Below are 23,648 nucleotides of genomic sequence, written 5' to 3'. Positions count from 1 at the left end.
TGAGTCCAATCTCATTGGGACTGTTTTAACTTTCTTTAAGTAATAAGTTTTTTATATAACAGTTGTCTCTTTTGAGCATTACATGCTTAGTAAATCTTCTAGTGTATTGATCCTTTAATAAGTTATATTTAGAAATAATATTGAATAGACGAAGATTCGCATCGTTTATACAGTTTATATAGTTACTGAATAATGTCTGAAATTTACGTTGATCATCCATCTTTTTCGTTTGTGTGGATTTGAAGTTGGATGATATTTTTGCACAAACAAATGTTATAGTTATTATTGTGCATATCAGTAACGGTCGATAGCAGAGTATTCTATCGTCCTTCAGTATCAAACTGACATGGTTATGAAAAAATGTATTTTACTGTATTGTGCTAGATGCACGGTTGAGCAGTGGAAAGTGGAAGCTTGGTTTCCTTGTATAAAGTCCTTAATTTCTGGTAACTCATGGCAGTAATATTCACACGAACGTTGGTCTGAAGAACCTGATTCCGCAATTCCGGGCTCGGTCGGAAATTTTCCGCTAGTGTTCGAATGATTTCAAATGCTTATTATTGGTTGATCATCTATTGGGCGTAATTTGGAATCGTTTTTAGGTTGCCCAAAACCAGCTAACATGTCTCTAAATTAATTCAGAGGGTTGACATTTATGATTTTTAGTTATACGCAGGTTATGCTAGGCATACTTTGAGCTAGAAGTTGTGAGATTAATGAACATGATCATTTGCACGTGGTTCAGTTGAAATCTGTAGAAAACTGAGAAAACTAGTACCAAATGAACACCTTTATTTTAAAGTTACAAAAACATTGGACACACAATTTTTTCCGCCCTCCTGCCCAACACCTTCACCGGCGGGGTAAGTTCTTTAGCTTATAGGTGTAGTTTCAAGTCGCTATAGACAACAACATATCAATTTTATGGTAAAGTGCAACTGTAAAGTAACTTACCAAATTTTTTATTTTTTTTTTTTTAGCTTCAAGAAGTGTGATAATTTTTCAATTGAATAGCGCACAATAGTTTTTTCTCCTATCCCTCAAATTACCAAATTTTCAACTCAAACATCATTTTGTATAATGATTTCAATAAGCAACAGTGTCTTTGTCTTTGGGAATTTCGTGATGAGTTTCTAGTGGGGGTGCAACATGAAAACGTGTATTGTACATTTTACAACAAATCTCCTCAACCCCGCCAAACGGCAGGGTTGGGCAGCAGAGGATTAAACAGTGTTGAGGAAATTTTAACTATAATCAAGCCCGTTTTGCCTGGGTGGATTTAAACAACTCTAGCTATTCTACAAGTTTTGCTCACATCAACTAAAAGGATTAATAATTGGGATTATTTTATTATTCGGTGGGGCGAAACTGAGTCGGGTTATAATCCCCAACTATTGTTAAAATGTATGAACTGACAGCGGTTGAGGTTAGACCCTGACTCAGTTTCTTGGTCAAGCAAAAACGACGTTAGCATTATCCACATAACTGAAGCTGTTTCGTTTAGTCTGATTAGTTTCAGTTGGAGGAGGGTTGCCGGCTACGTAAAAACTTGGTAGAATTCTGTAATAATATCAAAATTTTAGGCTAAAAGTATTTGTAACTTGACAAAAGATGAGCCATCTTCACCGCTTTTCCCCTACACTTCGGTTATGCCACGAAAGCAAACGAGAGGCATTTATTGTTTCGGTCCACAGCCGCTCTTGTGACACAGAGAATAGTACTGGTGTTTTACGGTGTAAGAAGTGAAAATAGAATCAAGTCCATAGACAGCACAATCAGATAGGAAAGGAGAAAACAATTGAAGATTGCATCTGGGTTTGCGAAGGAATGTAGTTTACTGGCAGCAAAACGATAGCACTTGGGAAATTGATACATTCAATTGTTTTCTTCCATCCACTCAGTAAAATGTTTCCAAAAGGGGAACGATGGGGGAAAGTTTATCGTGGATAATCTTATAAACGACCCGAGCGTGTCGGAGAAGCAAAAAATATATAAAATTTTCTGCTGTATTTCAGTGACAATTTGCCCTTTAAAAAGCAATGGAAATTTGAACTTCTTTTTCGGTATACTTTGCATTTGATTCATAAACAATTATGGGGTTATTGGGGTAGTTAAACAATTCTACTAATACTATAAAATCTTTCCCGTTCCTTACTAATAAAATTCAAAACCAAACCTCACTGAATTTCTAAAAAAATACAACCCAAAGAAATAAAATCAAAACAACCTGGTATTTATTGCTAGTAACTTATTTTGATACAACTACTTGCTACTTTTTCTCTTTAAAACAACACAAAGCATTTTGTGAACTCTGTTATTCTGCTGTGCTCGGGGAGATTTGTAAAACGAAATATTGCTATATGTGACAGCAGTGTGCTTGGCAGCTTTTATTATTTAACATTATTGTGCCGCTCTCAATTGATGATGCTGTACTTTCAAAATATTTTAAATCAAGGTTTAATCGATTTATCTAAATTCATTTTTTTGCGGGCTGATAGGATTGCAGTGTATGTATAGCTTAGGGGATCTCGGTTTGACCCGCTAGACAAAATTTGCAAAGTCGGACGAAGTGGCCAAGTAAACACCGGTCCTCGGGAGAAGCACCGTTTACATATACTAGGCTAGCTTTTTAGTGTGTAAACATTTGACGAGCTGGCGTTATAGAAATCGTCGGTGAAAACAATCAGATGAAATTTATATACTGTTGGGAACAGGGTATTACGGTTGGATATGTTTTAATGGCACGCAGCCAAATTCCCTATTTTTTGCTAATAATCACATAGATGCACTGATTATAATTATCCGCAGTGTTTAGTGTAATTATGGCGCAATTTACGTCAAGAATCTGATGTACATATTTTTTTTCCACCGTAAGAACCATCAATTGCCAATTATCAATTTTCAAGAAATCCGTTTGTTTATCTCAACGATTTCTCCGACGTTACAGAAAACTGTCAGTTCGTGGAGTAGCAAGCCCAACAAGCCTCGCTTCTGTGAGCCGTGTGGAGGAGGACCCAAATTTTGTGCCAGTTCATCTCGAAGCATATAACGTCCAATCCTCTATTTTGTCTAGCCCAATGTATCATTCTCCCAAGTAAGGCGTACTAAGCTGTGAACCATTTGACGAAATTGTTAACTTTTGGTTAAAATCTGACACTCCGAAAAATATTTGCAAAATTACCCTGCTCTGGAGCATGGTTAAAATTGATAGTGCTATAGTTAAATTTGACAGCGCAATAATTATTTTTTGCCCATGATGCAGAATAAACGGGTGGAAACCTTTTCTGTATCTAATTGAGATTGTCAATATTTTTCAATAGAAAATGAAGAGATAGAGATGAAAACGTGTTGTGTCAAGATTTGTTTGGGTTACTTCATGATGTGGATGTTTACGTGTGGCTACTTAACTCTAGAACGTTACGCTTACTTTTTCTACTTTTGAACGTCGCCAGGAGCGGATCCAGAAAAAAATTTCGGGAGCGGTCCGAAATTTTGATTTTGGAATGAACATTGTACAATAAATTATACGTCAAAAGCTCATTTAATGAAAATCAGTTTTGGTGGTAAAATTTGGTTTCAAATGATTTTATGTTTGAAACTAGTATAAAATTAAAACTAATTTAAAATTTCTCAAAGGGTTAAAAAAATTCGGAGGGGGTCCGGACCCCCAGGACCCTCTCCCTGGATCCGCCACTGAACGTCGCACTGGCGTACAAACGTACACCACGCGCTTGATCGCAATTTTCGCAAGTAAAAATGCAAACAAAAGAAATGAACAACCGTGTAGGTAAAAGTACAAAATTTGTTGAAACAATGGTACATCGCGGTTTTGACTTTCTTCACAAAAATTACTAAAACTACGAATTTTCAACCGATTTGATAAAATCAAATGATTCTAAATATTGAAAATTGATAATATTATATGTGAAATGTTCTGGTTATCATACAATGGATATTCATTACCAGAACATTTGATACTTGCGGCAAATGCACGAAAACACCATTTAAAATTACATGCTAAATAATGCGATGTATTACTGAAACAATTAGTATTAACTATTAGTTAGTTATAGCATAAGTCAGGCAATGCTATTTACTACTAGATATTGTCACGATGGATTTGACATAGGTAATCGAACAGAGTATCTTCTTCTGGGATTTCGTTTGAGAAGTATTGTGGTAATAGCTGATTTTAAACTTGGTTGGCTCCTCGCGGATGAAATCGACAAACCAGCACTTTGCAGTTTGAAAAAGGATTTCTACTGCCAATTGTAGCATGTACTAAATATACTGTCTTGTACTCTGAGTACTGATCAAGTTCTAAAAAGAAGAATCGAATAGATAAAAGAACTAGTGGAGCGCATGTATACACAATTAAAAATATTCGTCGCATTCGGTAATTTTTCGCGAACTTTCAACAGCTTTGTTCAGGTGTGGAGTTTTCTATACCCCAAAATAGGATTGCGCCAGCCTTGGGATAGTTAGTCCTTGGACTCGACTGTTAAATTCGTAATAAATACGTATATACTATCCCACAGAAAAACGAAGCATTTCTTGGTTTTAGCTTCTCATGTTTGACAACCGCATCAGTTTCCATAACAAAACGCCCACCTTTATCTACCATCTTGATAATCATCCAGGAAAAATAAATAAACATTAATGTCATTGGTTGTTCAGATATGCTGAAATAAACCTTATAGACGAAATTAACATAGATTAACTAAGTTGCATTGCCTCAAAAAAATAGTTGGGAGATTTTAAGATATAATTACAAAATACTATTATTGAAGTAGCTTCTTTGCGGTTGATAGATACTACAGTACAATCAAGTAAATAAAGAGTACGAAAATCTGTTGACAATTATTATAACTCCTTAGTGTATATTACGCCCCTCATAGGAGTAATTGTTTTCAAGTGGTTTTATTATAGAAATCAAATAGCTTGAGCATTGGCATTAAGCTACGATAAAACTATCTTATGACTAAAATAGTTGTTTTATGTTAGTTTTATTCCAGCTTTAAAAAAGTATTCAGAGCCCTTTTAGAACCATTCCTAAAACTAGTATTCTAAAGCTTTATCGTGGTAGTCATAACAAAGTTTTATAGCGTAACTACGGAGTAAATAAAATGACAACAGCATAAAACCATAATAAAATCCTCGGCTTCAAGGAATCCTTCCAGAAACCAAGATAAAACAATGATAGATAATCCAAGCATTTTAATTGTTACTTGGGTGGTAACACACAACGCTATTGTTACAGCAGTTACTGTGCACAGATTATACTTGGTAGCCATTATCTTTAAAACTACAAAAAATAGAAAATAAAAAGTAAAATTCAGTGTAAATGAGAACGATTTTTTTTCAACTTCAAAATTAAATTCAATTAATTGAATAAATGATTAAAAACAATTACATTATACTTATTGTTACTTAAGTAGTAAAACAACCAGTATTTAAACTGGAATTGTCACGAGTCACATTTTCACTGACAGAACAAAACACTAACGGCAACCATACACGTGGTACAAATGCACCCCACGCCAACTTTGACACCTGCTTACACAAAAACCAAAAGCAAACTGGCTCTACCACCTTGTCCTACTCTTATTATGAACTCAAAATTGAATTATGGTTAGCGTCTCAGGTAGGCAAATGCCGAATTCTCGTCTTCACACGGCTCCAAACATGGCATGGGGTACATTTGTACCCCAGTGCATCATTCTAGGGTTAAAGTAAAATATCTGTTTGCGACCCAGAAAATTTAGTCAATCCTTGACATACCGGTTAGCTATTGCATTATAGCTTTTATTTGGAAGAATATATTCTTGCTACTTGTCGAATTAATAGAAACGATTTTGCTAGCTATTTTATACCAATAATGTCGTATAATTATGAACTAATGTGTTGATTTACAGTGTATTATTCGAGGCTTCGATACTACATGTCATTAATGATTTTAGGAAGAAATTTGAGAAGTTCTTCTTTTCCCTGCTCTCAGTAATGAATGTATACAGTACTGCAACTTCCCGTAATGCATAACTCGAGGGTATTTAAAAAGTTCACTCATTCGTAATATTTTTGTGCATATCGGTTCTCAAGGAACCGAGCGTGTTGGAGTTGTCGTGTATTTACGCGTAGCTAGTAACGTTAATTGCATATTTAATATATTTCAACAAATTAATCCGAAGTGTCTTTGGAGTCTTTTAACCTGCTCTGGGACTCCATTTTCACTCTGACCAGCGGCTACAATAATAATCTACCCGTAGGCAGGAGGAAAACCGCGGTGATGCTAAGAGGTAACAACCGACAACTTGTTCCGTTTCTGGTATAATACATAAACCAGGAAAAAGGCCAACATAAGAATTGCTTAATGCTTTGCAGCTGCTTATGGGTGTTGAATGTGTGCAAGGTGCAAAGAAATATTAGCAAACTCGCACCGCATGCTTGGCGAACCGATTAAAATCGTACAAGTACGTAGTTATGTCACCACTCGATACTAGAGCTCTCGAGCACTGGTGCTCAACCCACTTTATAGCGTTTTCGTTTTTACATACTGAATACATTGGTGATACATCGAGGAGAGATAGAATTATTGCATCTTAGTTTAAATGAGTGTATCACCTGCAACACCGGTGTAGTGCAATGTTGAAAACGAAAATGCCATTAGATACATTCAGGATTCTCTTTTCAGACGCAGTAAAGTGGATCCGCCTGTTAGCACATTAAAATTATTCGATGTTCCCCAGACATTTACTAAAGGTGGTTTATTTGGTGATATCCCACGATTCTTGTTTGATTTTTACCAACCAGATTCCATCCACTGACGATATCGGCCAATAATTTTTTTAATTTTATTTGACACGGCTCAATGCGTTAGCTTAGAGGAGCCATGGGTTTTTTTTATATATTTACAATATGTTAAAAATTAAAATTACAATACATTTTATTTTGAGCCTGTAAGATCCCGTGTGCGCAACTTGCTATTGCGAGCGGAGATCTTTTTTCGCGTCGGGAAGATGTTCCTTCTCTCGCCAATTTCGGGGTTATCCATGTCTCTCTCGTTGTCGTTTACGCCCATATCAGCATCTTGATTACTGCCTTGATACTCGTGATCAGATGTTCTTCCTGGCTTCTTGCCCTTGCGGGTCACGAATGTAAACACTCCATTCTTGGTGGTAGTTTCTTCACTGGTGGTATTGGTTGTTAAGTTTGAAGTACTTGACGCAGCTTTTACAGTTGTCATTATTGCCTGAACAGCAGCCACAAATTTGGCAACCGTTTGCGGTTCAGGTGAAGATATTGGAGCTTTGGTGTTAGCATTTATTTCTGCAGGTGAGCTTTCCTCAGCGGTTTCTGGGCAGGGTTGTCCGTAGTGTGCCGTTTGTTCACAGAACTGGCACGTATTCGTTTGTCCTTGATATGTACAAAGAGTTCGCTGTGTAATGGTATCACCCCCTTCTGTTTTGTACTGCAGGGTAAGGTAGGAGGGAATGGGTTGGTCAAAGACACCATTTGAAATACCTGGGAAGTAGTTTCTCCATGTGTCCTCCGTAATAGATTCTACTGCTCCGAAATTCGACATGGATTTTTTAATTGCCACTTTGCAAGTAACTGGAATCATCTAATTTAACTTCAATATTTCCATTATCCATGTATATAGGGATCTTGATTTCTACGTTGTCACAAACAAGCACGTGTTTCACGCTGTTCTGCGAAATAAATCTTTTCGCCGAATTTGTTGAAGGTTAACAGCACCGCATGCCTGACGTGTTCATGCTGTATGGAGGTGACTTCCGAAAACCGAAGCTGCATTTTCACCTTCAGCAGATGTCCCACATCACGAATACTTGGTCTTATGCGAAAAGACCTGAAGTCAATCGCCACACCTACCAATGGAATATCTTTTTTTGCGTTTTGTGACATTTCCGAAAGTCTGTCACTTTGGCAGCTCTGCATCAAAACCATCTTAAGACTTAGCGGGGCTCCTGGGCACTCTGTAATTGAACAGATATAAACAGCTGTAATAGTAGGATGATCAAAGAAAGATTACCAGCATTACGGAACGATGTCCACTCTATGCCATTATTTAAAAAAAGATGGATTCAAAATATACGGAGAACGAAGACACAACTACGGGCCGTTGCCGATGTTCAAATATCGTCAAAAATGCAAGATGAGCTGCGTACATCTTGAAAGCTTATTTGTTTTTTTTTCTGGCCGATCTGCCCGATGGTGGCAAATGGCCTAACACACTATATGCGGTGGTGCGAGTTCGAACTCAGGTGAGCTGCATACAATGAAATGGACTTACCAACTACGCTATAGTATTCCCATACTATCTACATTGGCGGATCTTCTAACAAAAGTCTGACAAAATCTAAATTTAAGCTAAGCCAATTTTGGTTGTCAACAGTGATAAAATATTAGATACATTTTTCCATACAGTGTCATCAAACCTTTCTTATGACTATGATTCCATTTTTATGATAGATTTTCCATTACTGTTCATCGATATCAACAACAGCATAAAAAAATTTAGGAACACTACTTTAAATTCATTGTATAAAGTGTTGGTTTACTGTAGATTGTCCAATTATCTTGCACAAACACCATGCGCCTCCATATCAGTAATAAAGCTTTAACATCTCATTATACCCGTTTGTGCAACTAGGCGCAGAACGAGGCCATGATATTTGAAAATTATTTTCACATAGAATGTATAATATGTGACCGTTCCGAAATGTTTTGCCTGATTGCAAAGAATATATTAGAGAAAACAGTATTTTTGATCTAACCACCTCAAACATAATTAAACGAAATAGTCATAGTTCATTGTAAACTTAGTGAATATATAATAATCGCAAACCATGTTTTTTCTTTATAAAACCAAATTCTTTCACTATGAAATCAAACGAGTAGTAACAAAATCAAAAGAGCAACATATATTTGAAGTGAGCATGGAAATGGCTTCGAAAATAAAAATCATTAAAAAGTCCGGACATTGCTACGTTTGAACTGCTGTTAAAAATCATGTTCTTATCCAATCATAATAAAATTTTTAATATGTGTTATTCATGAGAAGTTTAGGGAAAATATGAAATATCGAAATTTCAAACATAACTTTTTGAGGTTTTTTAGGCTTCCAGCAAAAAGTCAAACCTCTTATTCCATCAGATTTTAAAACTATATCATATGTATCTGTGTCTGTAAATGGATAAATCCATATGGAAGCGCCTAAAAGTGAACTCTTCAGGTCTTACGAAGACTCGACACTTTTTGGCCGGATTTTGTATGTTTCATTCTGCCAGGCCAGTCTTATACTGGAACAAAACCAATAATGATTGTTCGTAGTGCATCCGTCCTATCTAAAAATATAATCCATGATGAAGATAAACGTTCATAAAATCCCATAAGTTTGAAAATACCCTTTTGAATGTATTTACACTTATCGTCCCTGACTTTACTCTTGGTTTGATTGAATGAGTCACGGCAAATGTACATACGTTTGAGGATATTTGAAGGGCATCGAGCATTTTGTAGCGTAAATATTTCTATAAATATTCATGTATGGTGCTTCACACAGGCAGTTCTCCTAGCTAAATTTAAAACTGAAGATTTTGGACAAATGGTGAATGCTAGGTGTCGCCGCAACGTGCACTCGGCGTCTTTTATATTTCGACTGTTTTACATTCCTGCCATTGAAAAAAAATGTACCGATCATATTGATAGATTCGAGTAATTTTTGTGTCGTTTTGGAAGCAATTTTAAACAAAACAGTTTCAAGGATCAGTTCTAGAATAGAAATTATTGCATTATGTCTGATTGGATTCTGATGGAGCAGTGCTGCCAGGGACAGTTTCCGTTGACGACGGAAAATGAATTTTTCATATATCTTCTTTATGTTGCAATATTATTGAAAATTGATAAAACTTATCAATTGGAAATGAAGATTTCGACTGTTACGGTGAATGTAAGATTTATTTTAACGGCCTTGTCAGTCTTTTGATAAATAATGGAACGAATTTTAATATTTGTCCGACGTTTCGATGCTTTTTGGCATCATCTTCTTGGGAAAAATATAGTTCGTCCTTTGTCTAAAGGCGCAAGGAGTAGATACAACAGGGCGCAAATAATCGAAATAATAGGTTCACCCAAAATTGATATTAGGCGACTTATACGCACAGATGTACGAACAACAAACAATATCTCAGACATTCAGCTTATCAAAGCATTTAGACAAAGGACGAACTATATTTTTCCCCTGAAGATGATGCCAAAAAGCATCGAAACGTCGGACAAATATTAAAATTCGTTCCATTATTTATCAAAAGACTGACAAAGCCATTAAAATAAAACTTATCAATTGGACTATTATAAATATTTTAGAAAAAATTGTATTGAGCATTGGAACGTAAAAATTGAGCAGCTTCTAGCACTGCGAGGGAAGCACCTATCTTTATGAAAAAAGGCTTTTCGAGTTTCTTGACTCCACCGTTTTCAAGGCAAAATAGTTTTGAAACCTTACATGCACTAGAAAAAAGCTGGGCATGAAAGGGTTAAGTAAACTTTCTAACGCGTATACGTTCGGAAAGAAATCAGTTTTGACAACGTGAACATTCTGTCGAATACCAGCAATATTTATTGATTTTGCATGGTTTGCTAGTTTCCATGACGCTTTTTAAGTAGGCGTGAAGGCGTTAAAATTCAAGGGGCAAGCATACTATTAATTGGTTCGCCGGTTCATAGTGCGTGAACCATACCTCATCGCTGTTTCATAAGGCAAATAGAAATCTTGAGTTCACTTTGGTCTGATTATGCCGTCCGGAGAAGGTAAATCCTTTACACTGCACGTGGCTCACCTGAGTTCGAACTCCCACCACACTGAAAGCCATTCGATTAAAAAAAATACGCAATGAATTCTTGTTTTCCCAATTAGTTGATGTCAACAGGAAAATAAAAAAATGTAACTAAATTTTCCTTTAATTTTGCGAGATTCTGAAATAATAGTTATTGAAAATTATTATTGATTTTTATTCGAGACGCACATCATATAAAAAGAAAGCAGCCTAGCCAAGATGCACAACACTGAAATACTTCAAAATATATATATGTTCATGCACGCTGGGCATAACGGTTAAGCAGGTAGATAGTTGTCTCAGCTTGTAAAGCTTGTTTTAGCCTGGACGTAATACGTAATAAGCCAGTGCCCAAAAATAACGGAAATTCAACTGACCGCATTGTCGGTTTTAATCAGCTTTTCTTTAAAAATATTTCAATAATGGAATGATTTTGATTGACATTTTGTTTCAATACATCTATACTACTGAGGGTTGAAATTATTGTCGAAAATTGTCAAAAGCTTTCTATTTCGGATTTCGTTGATTATTCAATTATCAACAGTTTTTGAAATATGCAATATGATAATTATTTTTCATCTTTTTAGATGCCAAACTAGATATGGAATAAGTATTAAGTTATTTTGCAGTGCTGGCTGACCAAATAAAAAACAAATAAAAATTATACCTTTCATCCGATATCATCAATCAATTACCAACAATCCTTAAATACCTTTGGCTATTTTGTCTCTTATATGACTACAGTTCATAGAAAAGAAAACTTTGTGAGAAATATAACTCAATATTATATTTACGTGTGAATTACTTGCCTCCGGAGTAGTGCAACAATTTAATTCCGTACCTTCATCTGTTGGTCGGCGAAACAAAATGTTTGAAATATCCTATGTTGTATTCTACGATGAACTAGTTCAAATCAACAATTAGATCAGTTGAATTCCAGTTGTGTCCTGGATGAAACGGTAGTGTAACGGTATATGCGATTTTGTCCGCACTGAAACACTGAAATGTTACAAGCTGAGAAAAGCGTTTCAAGTTTTAACTCTGGTAAGTTTTGTGCTATACTGAAACGTTCTTGTTTAGACTAAGACTAACAGCATCAAAACAACCGCGCTGGATTATTGTTTTCAGTAACAACTTAGTTCGCCCAAATATAAACTAGTCGAAATCAAAAATCAGCAAATTTTTGGTTGAAATTGTGATGAATCGGTTGTCCGTGCACAGCATATAGTATTTTAGGCTCATTGCCACTATTGGTCAGAAATGCTTGTCCAGTAACTTTTTAGCATCTACTCTTCCGTTTTTGTACGGTACTTGAACTGAATTGGCTCAAATTTGAAGAAAAATCTCATGGTTGCATGGATTTTATACATGTTCACTTAAGGAGGATCCTTAGCTCTGTAGGGCCCCCAGTGGCCTTAAGACGGCTTTGATGGAAGCCACGTCCCAACAGTTCATTATTAAGTTTTATTCTGAAATTAGTATTGTCCGCGTTTGGGATACCAATGAAATCACTACGTAATAAAAAAATCTTGGAACAATTGCTAAAATATTGATTTTTATAAGCAATATTAAATCTTTTTGAATATTCAATAACTATATTTTGAACAAATTTGAGGAGACGGGGTCGGGAACGGGTGGTTGAAAGTCTTACGCAAATAGTGTACTCACACTATCCTTACACCGCGATGGTAGTTGAATTCCAACAAATGGAAGAAATTAATGATCACAAACAAATCATGTTGGAATCGAAACCGACGGTAAACTTTTTAAGAATCTACTCAATGATACTCTCAGCCATTGCAACAACTGTTAGCATTCGGTTGAATTTATCACCACGCCAGATATGAATTTGGCTAGTTTCCAATGAAAATCTGTTGAAATATGGATTGCTCCCAGAGGTCTGTTGCCATCAGGTTGAAATGATAACTTAAGAGGTAAAAAAATACAACTCACCTGAAACGGCAGCAAATATAATGAAACTAACGCTGTGTAGCAGCCTCATCTCATCTCCCTGCGACCCAGCCAGCGGCTTTGCGCACCGAGAAGCTGAATGGTCCACTGCGTTGTTCCGCTACAAGTTCTTGCTCGCTTCGCTGGACACTTTCCGACCGCGGTGACAAACACCTCCTCCACCGACCACCGCCACCACCACCGTCGTCGGGATACCGTATAGCGACAATTTTGACGATATTTTTTGTCGCCGTTTGACGAAATTGATCAACAGTGAATTTAGTAACGTTGTGGTGGCCGACAGTCTAGACTGACGCGTTGTCTGATGTGCTTTCCACCGGTCCTGTCCACCGTGTCAATCCGCTTCAGGCCACCAGCACGAGTAATGAACGCACCGTTGGGTGGGAAAAAGCAATTTCCGGTCAAGAAACGGTCATGTTTTCCTGCAAAATTGAAAATGGAAAAATGGAGAAACATGAAAGTCATGATTAATCATAAAGTTGCAAATCATTGCGTCAGTGAAAATTTGGGTTTGCGGGCGCTCGAACATCAAAGATGGAAATTTAAATTTACCTCCAATCCAGAAATCTTTTATATTGTCGCACTCTTCAAAAGTGTCTTCAAATGGCATAAATTGATGTGCAGTCGAGTCTGTTTTTGCGTTGAAATCACTTTCTTGAATGGTTGCCATGAACGGTTTCACCAACATACAATTTCTTCTGCTCGTAGCTTCGGTTCGATCGGAATGAATAACGAAAACAAGATATCATCTTCGATGGGGGTCTAGGGTAAACGGAAAAGCTTCTACCATTCGATGAATCATGCTTGTGAAACTGATTGTGAAGGTTTTTGTGCCGTATCGTTTATCTCTTTTACCCCTAGAAAGAAGATTTAAAGAACAAAGAAGGAATGTTTGGCATCGAGACAACTTATACTAAATTCGGCCTTCGATTTAATAGATTATGAAATCCAACGAGCAGAAGCAAATATCGTTTGAATTTCAATTATGGAAATTAGGCAATCACTTTGCTTAATTTATTTATTGAAAATGCCCGTTCTAGTGTTATACGAGTTTTCCCAAGGCGATAAAAGAAATTTGGGGCGATCATCATCGTATTGACGACTGCAAACTGCAGAATATAAATTACCGGAATATTGTAAAATATTTCTATGCTTGAAATGCCTGTTGTTTTAGTCATGACTGTATTTAGCACGGGAATGGCCAAACGATGAAAAATAGGTCCCACCCAATGTTCCGATTTTTTAAAAATATTTTAATAAGGCAAACCAACCTGGCAGACAGTAAGGTCGAGACGAACAGGGCTCGAGAGCAGTCCTTCCGGATGCCTAGAGTATCGAGGTGTATCAATTGACAACGGTTTTCGTAGCTCGACAGCTCAAATATGTTTTGCTAATGAAGATGTCGGAGTGCAAAGCATATGTACCGGTGTTGGACAGCCTCGATTTTGTCAACGCAATTCTGCTAGTACGGATTCCAAACAACAGAACAATATTTCGGTGTTGAGTGAACCAGCGAACAATAGAGTGATTTAACCCTCAAAAAGGCAAGCGGATCTCAGAGGCCCGGCACGTTACATTTTTTTAGTTACAAAAAAATGTGTATGCAGTATAAGCTTGGGCATGGAAATTTTGATAAGTAGCTTTGAAATCTGTAACAAAAATAAAGAATTGTGAAATTTTCATCTATGGAGTGATGCGCAGCTATGTTTGAATTTTTTACATGCACAAAAAGGCAAGCCGGGCTTGGCAGGGCCGGTGTGCATGCAATATTTTCTAGGAATACCACGGGTTTTATACATTAATATTTATCTGAAAAAAAAAACATATTGATGAGTTCATCTTCATATTAGCAGGAATTTTTTTCATGTTTTGATTGATTTTATCTTTTTACCTGTTCTTATAAGAAAAAAAATCTTGAAAACTTGAGCGAATTCTATACATTTCTTTTATAAGAAATGTAAAAATAGCATACGATAATGACGTGTGTCACATTTTTTTGGGTAAATACATTTATTTCACCCACTGTGGTCTACTTGACAATTATTTGGATACAACATAACCTAACTCTGTCGTTATTGTCTATTTTTGTTGTCTATTCTTTGTGTTATAGTTGTCGTAATTATTCAAATTGTAGGATCTAAAAGCAACAAAAATTGAAATGGCTATAAGACGATATGCCCATGTTTTCAATCGTCTCAAAGAATCTGAAATAATGGAAGAAATTCGAGCAAATTCAACAGCAGACGATTCCGATGCTGATTTGCAAAGCGAGGAAGAAGATGTGAATGATATTGCTTCCGACGATGAATCTGATGCAGACTCGGAAGACAAATCTGAATATGTACTCCGGTTATGCATCAGAAGAAATTAATAGCAACCCAGAAACATTTATTGGTCGTGTTCAAACGAAATGGAGCTCAGAACCAATCGACTTGATCTTCCGAGTACTCACCTTTTGGAATATACGCTGAAATCGGGATTTGCTGCGTGTTCGTACTCATCATCCTGTAATTCCGGAACCGGAAGTCGGATCAATTAGAAATTCAACAACAGCTAATGGGAATGCTTTCATTTGAAACCAAGTTTGTAAAAATCGGTAAAGAATTCGCTGAGAAATAGGTATGACATTATCTTAGGAACTTGGTAAGTTCCCCCGGGGCATCAAGAACCGCCATAGCTGGCCAATGTGGTCGAAGTGCCTTCGGTGGGTCAATAATGATCTAGACATGCAAAGCCAAGTAATGTTGCACATATTTTAATATATATATTGCATCATTTGGACATCATGGTGGTATCAGTTTCTATGGAAATTTGCTGTGTGATTGTACTCTTCAACACGTAACTCCAGAACCAAAAGTCGGACCAACAAAAAAATCAAAAGCGACCGATGGGAAGGCTTTACCTTTCATTTGAGACTAAATTTGTACAAATCGGTCCAGCCACCTCTGAGAAAAATCAGTGAGATTGTTTGCCACATACATACATCCATACATACATACACACATACACACACATACAGATATTTTACGATCTCGACGAACTGAGTCGAATGGTATAAGAGATTTGGCCCTGCGGGTCTCGGTTAAAATGTCGAAATTTTAACCGATTGCATAACCTTTCTATATGAGAACGGCAAAAAGGAGCTTGAATTTAGACGGGCCTAAGAGGCCCGGCTTGCCCTTTAATGTTAGGATTTTAGCTTGCCTTCACAAGGGTTTAAAGAGTATACGTTCCTAAAATTGTATTGATGCTTTGTTTACGATGTATGAAGTATGTGGTTTGAAAGTTGGTGCCGAATTCCTGATGACTCCGAGATCCTTGCCGCGAGAGTGTCTTGGAATGCTCGAGTCGAAGAAATGGTAGTTAAACTGAGTCGGATGGAGTTTCCGCTTGAACGTAACGATTGAGAATTTACTCGGGTTTACAACGATTCTGTTTATATCACACCAGATACTAAAGCTCTCCAGTTCACTCTAAAGTTCACTCTACATTTCACATTACAGACTTGTATAAGCTTCGGTAGCTTCCTCCAAGAAGGTTACTGCGATTAACGTATAGGGGAACTAGGGGTAAGACGGACGTGGTAAAAGTATACTCAAATATAATATGGAAAAAGCTTGTTTTTGTCAACATGTAATACTCTATTTTGTAGTTCCATATGTCGGTTTTCGAATCTTCAGAGGGATTATGTTACAAAAATCAATAAGTATATTTTTTATAGAAATAGACAATGAAGAAATTTCTGTTTTTTAAAGTTTTAAAGGAGAAATGGATATATGGTGGGGGTAAGACGGACATGTTGGAGATATGATGATCACAACCCGAAGTAGCATAATTTACTGTTTCTAAGGGATGTTTATGAACAAATTGCGGTTCTTCTATATATATATATATATATGCGTAATTCGAGATCAAAAATTAAGATTCGGGGTCTAATTTAGAGTTGAAGAAAATGAGGTATTTTTTTAATATCGTTTTGGCCGTTGTCATAAAGAGAGCTATACAATCACTTTCAATGATCACTTATTATACAAAACTGGTAAGTTATATATTAAAAGTACCATTGATAACATCAGTTCATCCATTGCACACTACCAGAGTGTGGAGCCTGCACGAAATCGTCTACTTCTACCAAGTTGTAGGAATTCCGTATTCAGCGTTTGTCACATTCACGTACATCTTGCAGTCTACTGAATGTCAGACTTCAACTAGCTGGACGGTTCTCCACGTTTAATAGCTAGACTTTCGTTTCCATAAGAGAGACATTTTCCTATAAGGATGAATCGATCGAATTAATCAAGACTGTCCGTCTTGCTCCAAAGGCATACATATTTTTAAACGATTGTACTTATTCACTCATAAATCAACTTTGCTGTTATTTTCAACGAAGTGGTCACTTAAGAGTTACATTACCGACATAAAAGAAAAAAATTGATTTTTTTTACAATAAACCTTAAAACCAGAGACTTGAAAATTACATCCGCACGAAGATGCACTACTGATAATCAATGTTTGCTTAAATTGCACACATTTAATAGTAGTCAAAGCATGCTGAGTGTTTCACAGATCTCAGTTATTCATAATAATTGAGTTTACTTATAAATTGTTAGAATTTTAAAAGTTATATGCCTAAAATAACATTTGTCCGTCATATCCCACCTATTCGTCTTACCCACAGTTCCCCTATTTTATTCCTTATTTATTTTTTATTTATATATTATTTCTTATTTATTTTATATTTATATAAATTTGTAAAAAGTTGAGTGGGAAAATGTTTGTTTTGTGTTTGATGTTAATTTTCATTCGCTATATGGGTCATTCCACGCGAAGTGATCAAAAAAACATGCAAACTTGAAATCGACCTTCACGGATTTGAACCAAATTTGGTGGAATTGTTCATCTAGGGCCAATATATAAAAACCCAAATTTTAGTGTCAATTGAACCACCCCTCGGGTCATGGGAGCACCCCCCGTTTGGGCACCGCTCGGGTCATGGGAGCTCCCGCCGAATCAAACCGCTAGATGGTTTTTGAAGAAAATTATTCAAGGAGTCTAGAAAAAATATTAATTTTTGTGCTGCGGTGCTACCAACTATGCAATTTTTTCAGTTAAATATTAAAAATTATTTTTTTTTCCTTTTTTATTTCGACTATGTTAGTCACATTTTCTTTTTTACGTTTTAACGACATTCAATTAGCTAGAGATTACTGGGTAGGGAAAGTTATGAAACTTGGAGCCATAGTACTCAAGTGAGAGCAAGGATGTGAAGTAAACAGATCGGAAAACTAGAAGTGGCAGGGTCATTAGAACAGGCTTAATATCGTGCGGGCTTAATTTTTGCCTTCTGATAATGAGGGTCGAGCTTAGGCAGAATAACTACGAATCACCCGAGTTCACTATCATGTGTCCTTGATAAAGGTAGACGTATCTATCTTTACCGTGACAACCGGTTGTTATATGCCTAAAATAACATTTGTCCGTCATATCCCACCTATTCGTCTTACCCACAGTTCCCCTATTTTATTCCTTATTTATTTTTTATTTATATATTATTTCTTATTTATTTTATATTTATATAAATTTGTAAAAAGTTGAGTGGGAAAATGTTTGTTTTGTGTTTGATGTTAATTTTCATTCGCTATATGGGTCATTCCACGCGAAGTGATCAAAAAAACATGCAAACTTGAAATCGACCTTCACGGATTTGAACCAAATTTGGTGGAATTGTTCATCTAGGGCCAATATATAAAAACCCAAATTTTAGTGTCAATTGAACCACCCCTCGGGTCATGGGAGCACCCCCCGTTTGGGCACCGCTCGGGTCATGGGAGCTCCCGCCGAATCAAACCGCTAGATGGTTTTTGAAGAAAATTATTCAAGGAGTCTAGAAAAAATATTAATTTTTGTGCTGCGGTGCTACCAACTATGCAATTTTTTCAGTTAAATATTAAAAATTATTTTTTTTCCTTTTTTATTTCGACTATGTTAGTCACATTTTCTTTTTTACGTTTTAACGACATTCAATTAGCTAGAGATTACTGGGTAGGGAAAGTTATGAAACTTGGAGCCATAGTACTCAAGTGAGAGCAAGGATGTGAAGTAAACAGATCGGAAAACTAGAAGTGGCAGGGTCATTAGAACAGGCTTAATATCGTGCGGGCTTAATTTTTGCCTTCTGATAATGAGGGTCGAGCTTAGGCAGAATAACTACGAATCACCCGAGTTCACTATCATGTGTCCTTGATAAAGGTAGACGTATCTATCTTTACCGTGACAACCGGTTGTCACGGTAAAGATAGATACGTCTACCTTTATCAAGGACACATGATAGTGAACTCGGGTGATTCGTAGTTATTCTGCCTAAGCTCGACCCTCATTATCAGAAGGCAAAAATTAAGCCCGCACGATATTAAGCCTGTTCTAATGACCCTGCCACTTCTAGTTTTCCGATCTGTTTACTTCACATCCTTGCTCTCACTTGAGTACTATGGCTCCAAGTTTCATAACTTTCCCTACCCAGTAATCTCTAGCTAATTGAATGTCGTTAAAACGTTAAAAATTAATTTTTCTTTCAATGCATATATTTTCATTTGAAAATTCTATTGCCGTCGTTTTCCTCAGACATTCGTGAAGTAGACGAGAAATGATGAAAAACTACGTTTTTAGTTTGCTTCTAGCAGATCAGAGTCGATTTTTATGACCGTTTGAAGATTTTCTCAATTTCGGCCAATAAAAATGGATTTTTATATGAGAAAATGCGATTTTTTCCCCTCAGAACGGTGTATCTCAGGATCCGCTCAAAATATATTGAGATTATAAGTGTTTCTTATGTAAAAATGTCTGAGGAACACGATGGCATTAGAATTTTCAAAATTAAAATATATGTATTGGGAGAAAAATTAATTTTTGATATTTAACTGAAAAATTGCATAGTTGGCAGCACTGCCGCCAAAAATTAATATTTATTCTAGACTCCTTGAATAATTTTCTTCAAAAGCCATCTTACGTTTTGATTCTAGAGTAAATAGAACCAGAGATATGATCAAAAGAAAATCAAGAATTTTGGCAATTTGTCAAAACAGGAGGTGCTCTTATGACCCGAGGGGTGGTTCAATTGACACAAAAATTTGGGTTTTTATATATTGGCCCTAGATGAATAATTCCACCAAATTTGGCTCAAATCCGTGAAGGTCGATTACACGTGACTTGATCACTTGGTGTGAAATGACCCATATGGACTAAATCGCGGACTATAGGTTACATCCAGACGGTTATTTCGACAATTTCCCTGATAATACATATTTCTGTTATTAATTATACAACCACCTGAAAGTATGCTCATTTGGTGGGATTTTCTTCAAATATAATTTTTTTTGTATGCTTTGTTATTTGTGAGTTAAGAACGTCTAAGCATGGGCTGTTACGTTACATAATTTTGGAAGTAGCTTTTAAAGTTGCCTTACAGTGTCGAAAAAGTCTCAAATATTACATATTTTCTAAGCTTTAGGATGAAAGCTGAAAACAAAATGTCGATAATGCTGAAAAAAATTTTTGACTCGTGTAAAAGCAAAAATGTTCGGACTGTTACGTTACATTAAAGACTGTTACGTTACATGTGCGATCTTGGTTTGCGATTGGATTATGCATTAAACTGACTTTAGTTGTTCTATTATACAATGGATAACATTAATTAAGTGGTTTCATAATAAAATATGCAATAGATTCCAAGAAATCATAATTAAATTAGGAAAAACCCAGCTACACTCAATTTATTTTTAAACTTATATAAATAAATTGAAACTAGATTTCTAATTGGGTCCCAATGCAATGTATCATTTTTTGGTTTATTCCGATGCAGCTGACGTTAATCATGCGTGGTCAATATAGAAAAAAAAATATTTTTCGAAGTTGGATAAGCAGGACAATACCTTCCTTTCAACCACCTACCTACTATACTTTCGCTTGGGTTCAAAGACATTAACCCCTGTCGAGCAAATCCTATTTTATCAAACGGATCTGTTTACATTGAAGTAGAAATAAATTTTAATTCTTTCTGAAGATTCAAGAGGAAATTCATATGGTTACGTTTAGAAAACTAACTTCTTTGGGTCACTCCATGAAGAAGAAAAATGCTTCTTTTATTATACAATAAAACAATTTTATTGTTCATGCTGTGACCCAATTGAAACTAAATGAAAATAGTGCATTATATCCTTGTTTCATAGTGTTAGAAGAAGCGAATGCTCCATTATTCACTTGAATTTGATGAGTCGTCGCTATGTCGTGAATACTTTTTATACTGTAGTAATAAAGGAAAGCTCATTCAATGAGTATTTTACATCGATAATATCAATTTTTGCAGATTTCTCGATGTTAATATTCATTTCTGAACTGTTTAATACAGTACCGAAATCTAAAGTAATGTACGATACAATCACAAGTAAAAATGCTTCCTTGACATTATTTTGGCGTTTTCCCCTATGCTATCCATACAGAATTTCCCGGGTGAAATCGTGCAATAGTTATATTAAATTTTCGTACCAAAGTCGTTTTTGAAGAGTAAAAAGTGAATGCAGCAATTAACTTATTTGCAAACTACAAGCCTTAATTAATTTATTTTGAGCATAAAAAGTTCGTTTTTGGGTTATAAAATCAACATAGTATAAAAAATTAAATAATCTACGAAAAAAGACTGTTACTTTACAAATTGTTTTTGGCTCTACACAATGACATACCTAAACATACCGCCATAGTTTTATTTTTTTTTAGAAAACAGGTCGAAAATGCTCGAAGAAAATTTCATGTTTATTGTAGGAGATAAGAGAATAGAAATAAAAATATAATATCAACATATCGAATATAAATATTTATGTTTTGTAGACGTAGTAAACTACACACAAAAAGACTTTTTGGGATTTTGGACTGCTACGTTACATTGAAAAAAGCTACCGAATACTTTATCATACAAAAAACTGATGGATATTTGTTTCTTCGAGTACTCATTACAGTTACGTTTACTTAACTTTAATCTACCTGAAAAAAGTTATAGCACGTAACAAATAACATATGTTGAGTATAACTATTTTTTTTAGTTCAGCGTTCAATTTTCGTTTTTACTCACTAAGAGGCAATTTAAAGTCGAGCGTGATATTTTCGATATCAATAACAATTTTGAGTTAACAGTTACATTGCTCGATACTTCAGGGTGTCTATTACTCACAAAAAATCAAAAAAGTGCCGAAATGAAATAAATTTTATTTTGCACGTGGTTTCGTTTTTCGCGTTTTGGTCCATATAGTATATACACTGGGCGAGGGCAACGGCCTATGGGATAGGAGAATGACCTTTTGGTAAGATGAAAGTAGTGTGTTCGATCACTTACCCGGAAAACTCAAGCCAATCAGTAAATTCTTAAGTAGACTAAACTGAAGTTCTACGGTATAAATATTGTGTCTTGTATCGTGGGTGCTAATACCGTGGACAACAGGTAAAGTCATTCCCCATCCGCCATTATGCCCAAATGAGCTCTCGCCAGTCAACTAATGCATCTAATGCAACCACAGGACCCCGTTAATTTGGTAATAAACCCACACAAAACCAACCATCGCGCAGGATCGCCATTCTTGGACGCGCGCATTATTGTCGGGAATCGCTGGCGTTGGAAAACCACCCTCGAGCCGCATTGCGAGCAAAGCAGATCGTCAGGTCTTGTAACGTCGGACTCAGCGGAAGAAGACAGCGAAGCAGAGGTGGAAAGCGGAAGGTGCGTTGCAGAATACGACAGACCCATCGAGAAAACGTTAGATAGAAGTTAGAAAGTGGGAGGAAGTATCAGTGAAAGCGAATAAAAGTTGTAAAAAGTGAAAGACGAGTGTTTTAGCATCGGCAAAAATAAGCATTTCCCTGCCATCCGCGAAAATTTGGGATAAGCGTCATTCGCCTAATTTTTTCTAGTCTGATTGATTTACTTCCATTAAAGTGTTCCTAATTCAATTCTACTACCATCACTATTACATGCTGTTATACATATTTGTTAATCATAAAGGTTGTACAATTGTCAGAAATGTAGAAAGGAGTGCAACGGGTGGACATGTTTTTCTGACTATATATATCTTGTACACAATATTTGTAACATTTTTTGTAAATTTATAAGCGAATTTTGGCATCTAAATTGTTAACACGGTTCAAATTTTGAATGTGGCGGATAGTGAAACAAATCACACGCTCTTTGAATGCAATCACTATTTTTTATAACTTGTTTATTTGACCCGGCGCATTGCGGTGATTTAATGGAACCATATGTCTTTCAGATATTTTGAATATTATTGAGTGTCCATCGGATCACGCAATTTTTCGCAGCAAGGAAACCTTTGTTCGGTAGCCTACTTTTCTCTTATCCTTCACGTCAATTTCAACGTCGTTAATATTGTTTTGGTTCTCACGATCACATGTTCTTACCGTACTTTTCCACTAACGGGTTGCCAAATGCGCCGATACAGGTATGCTGAATGGTGCTGGTTGATTAGCAACTCTCAACCACGTGTTTTGGATTGTTTTGCGAATCTTTCTGCTTGGCGCTTCATGTTGAATGATATCAATAACGTATTGCGTAGGTGATGATAGTGAAGATTTGCGATATACGTAAGCCTATGCTCAGTTTTCACCTTCTGAAGATATACCAATTTACGAAAACTCGTATGGTAACAACGACCACAGTGTTGGGTCGGAGCAGCCCGAGGATAATTACATTGTTTTCTTTGTTCTTGATACAACGCACAATATATTGAGAGTTTGCTAGTTGTCGTTTACTTTGTGCATTTG

The 23,648-nt window shown here is 36.1% G+C and overlaps 1 protein-coding gene across 4 annotated transcripts in view; it reads right to left on the bottom strand.

Annotated features, from left to right (window-relative positions):
• Positions 1-23,648, bottom strand: part of LOC131696358 (acetylcholine receptor subunit alpha-like) — a 701,515-nt gene that overhangs the window by 206,449 nt on the left and 471,418 nt on the right. For 3 of the 4 annotated variants that reach the window (XM_058984909.1, XM_058984905.1, XM_058984917.1), the window contains one exon: positions 12,810-13,249. In XM_058984909.1, the coding sequence (XP_058840892.1) occupies positions 12,810-12,858 (49 nt within the window). In that variant the 5' untranslated portion in view covers positions 12,859-13,249. Of the gene's footprint in view, positions 1-12,809; positions 13,250-13,379; positions 13,656-23,648 lie in introns of those variants that run through there. The other variant, XM_058984913.1, reaches the window with a different exon arrangement.

The sequence above is a fragment of the Topomyia yanbarensis genome, chromosome 1 (genome assembly GCF_030247195.1).
Source record: "Topomyia yanbarensis strain Yona2022 chromosome 1, ASM3024719v1, whole genome shotgun sequence".
Taxonomy (NCBI): Eukaryota; Metazoa; Arthropoda; class Insecta; order Diptera; family Culicidae; genus Topomyia; species Topomyia yanbarensis.
The sequence above is the reverse complement of the archived record's forward strand: the minus strand, read 5'-3'. Positions and strand labels throughout refer to the sequence as shown.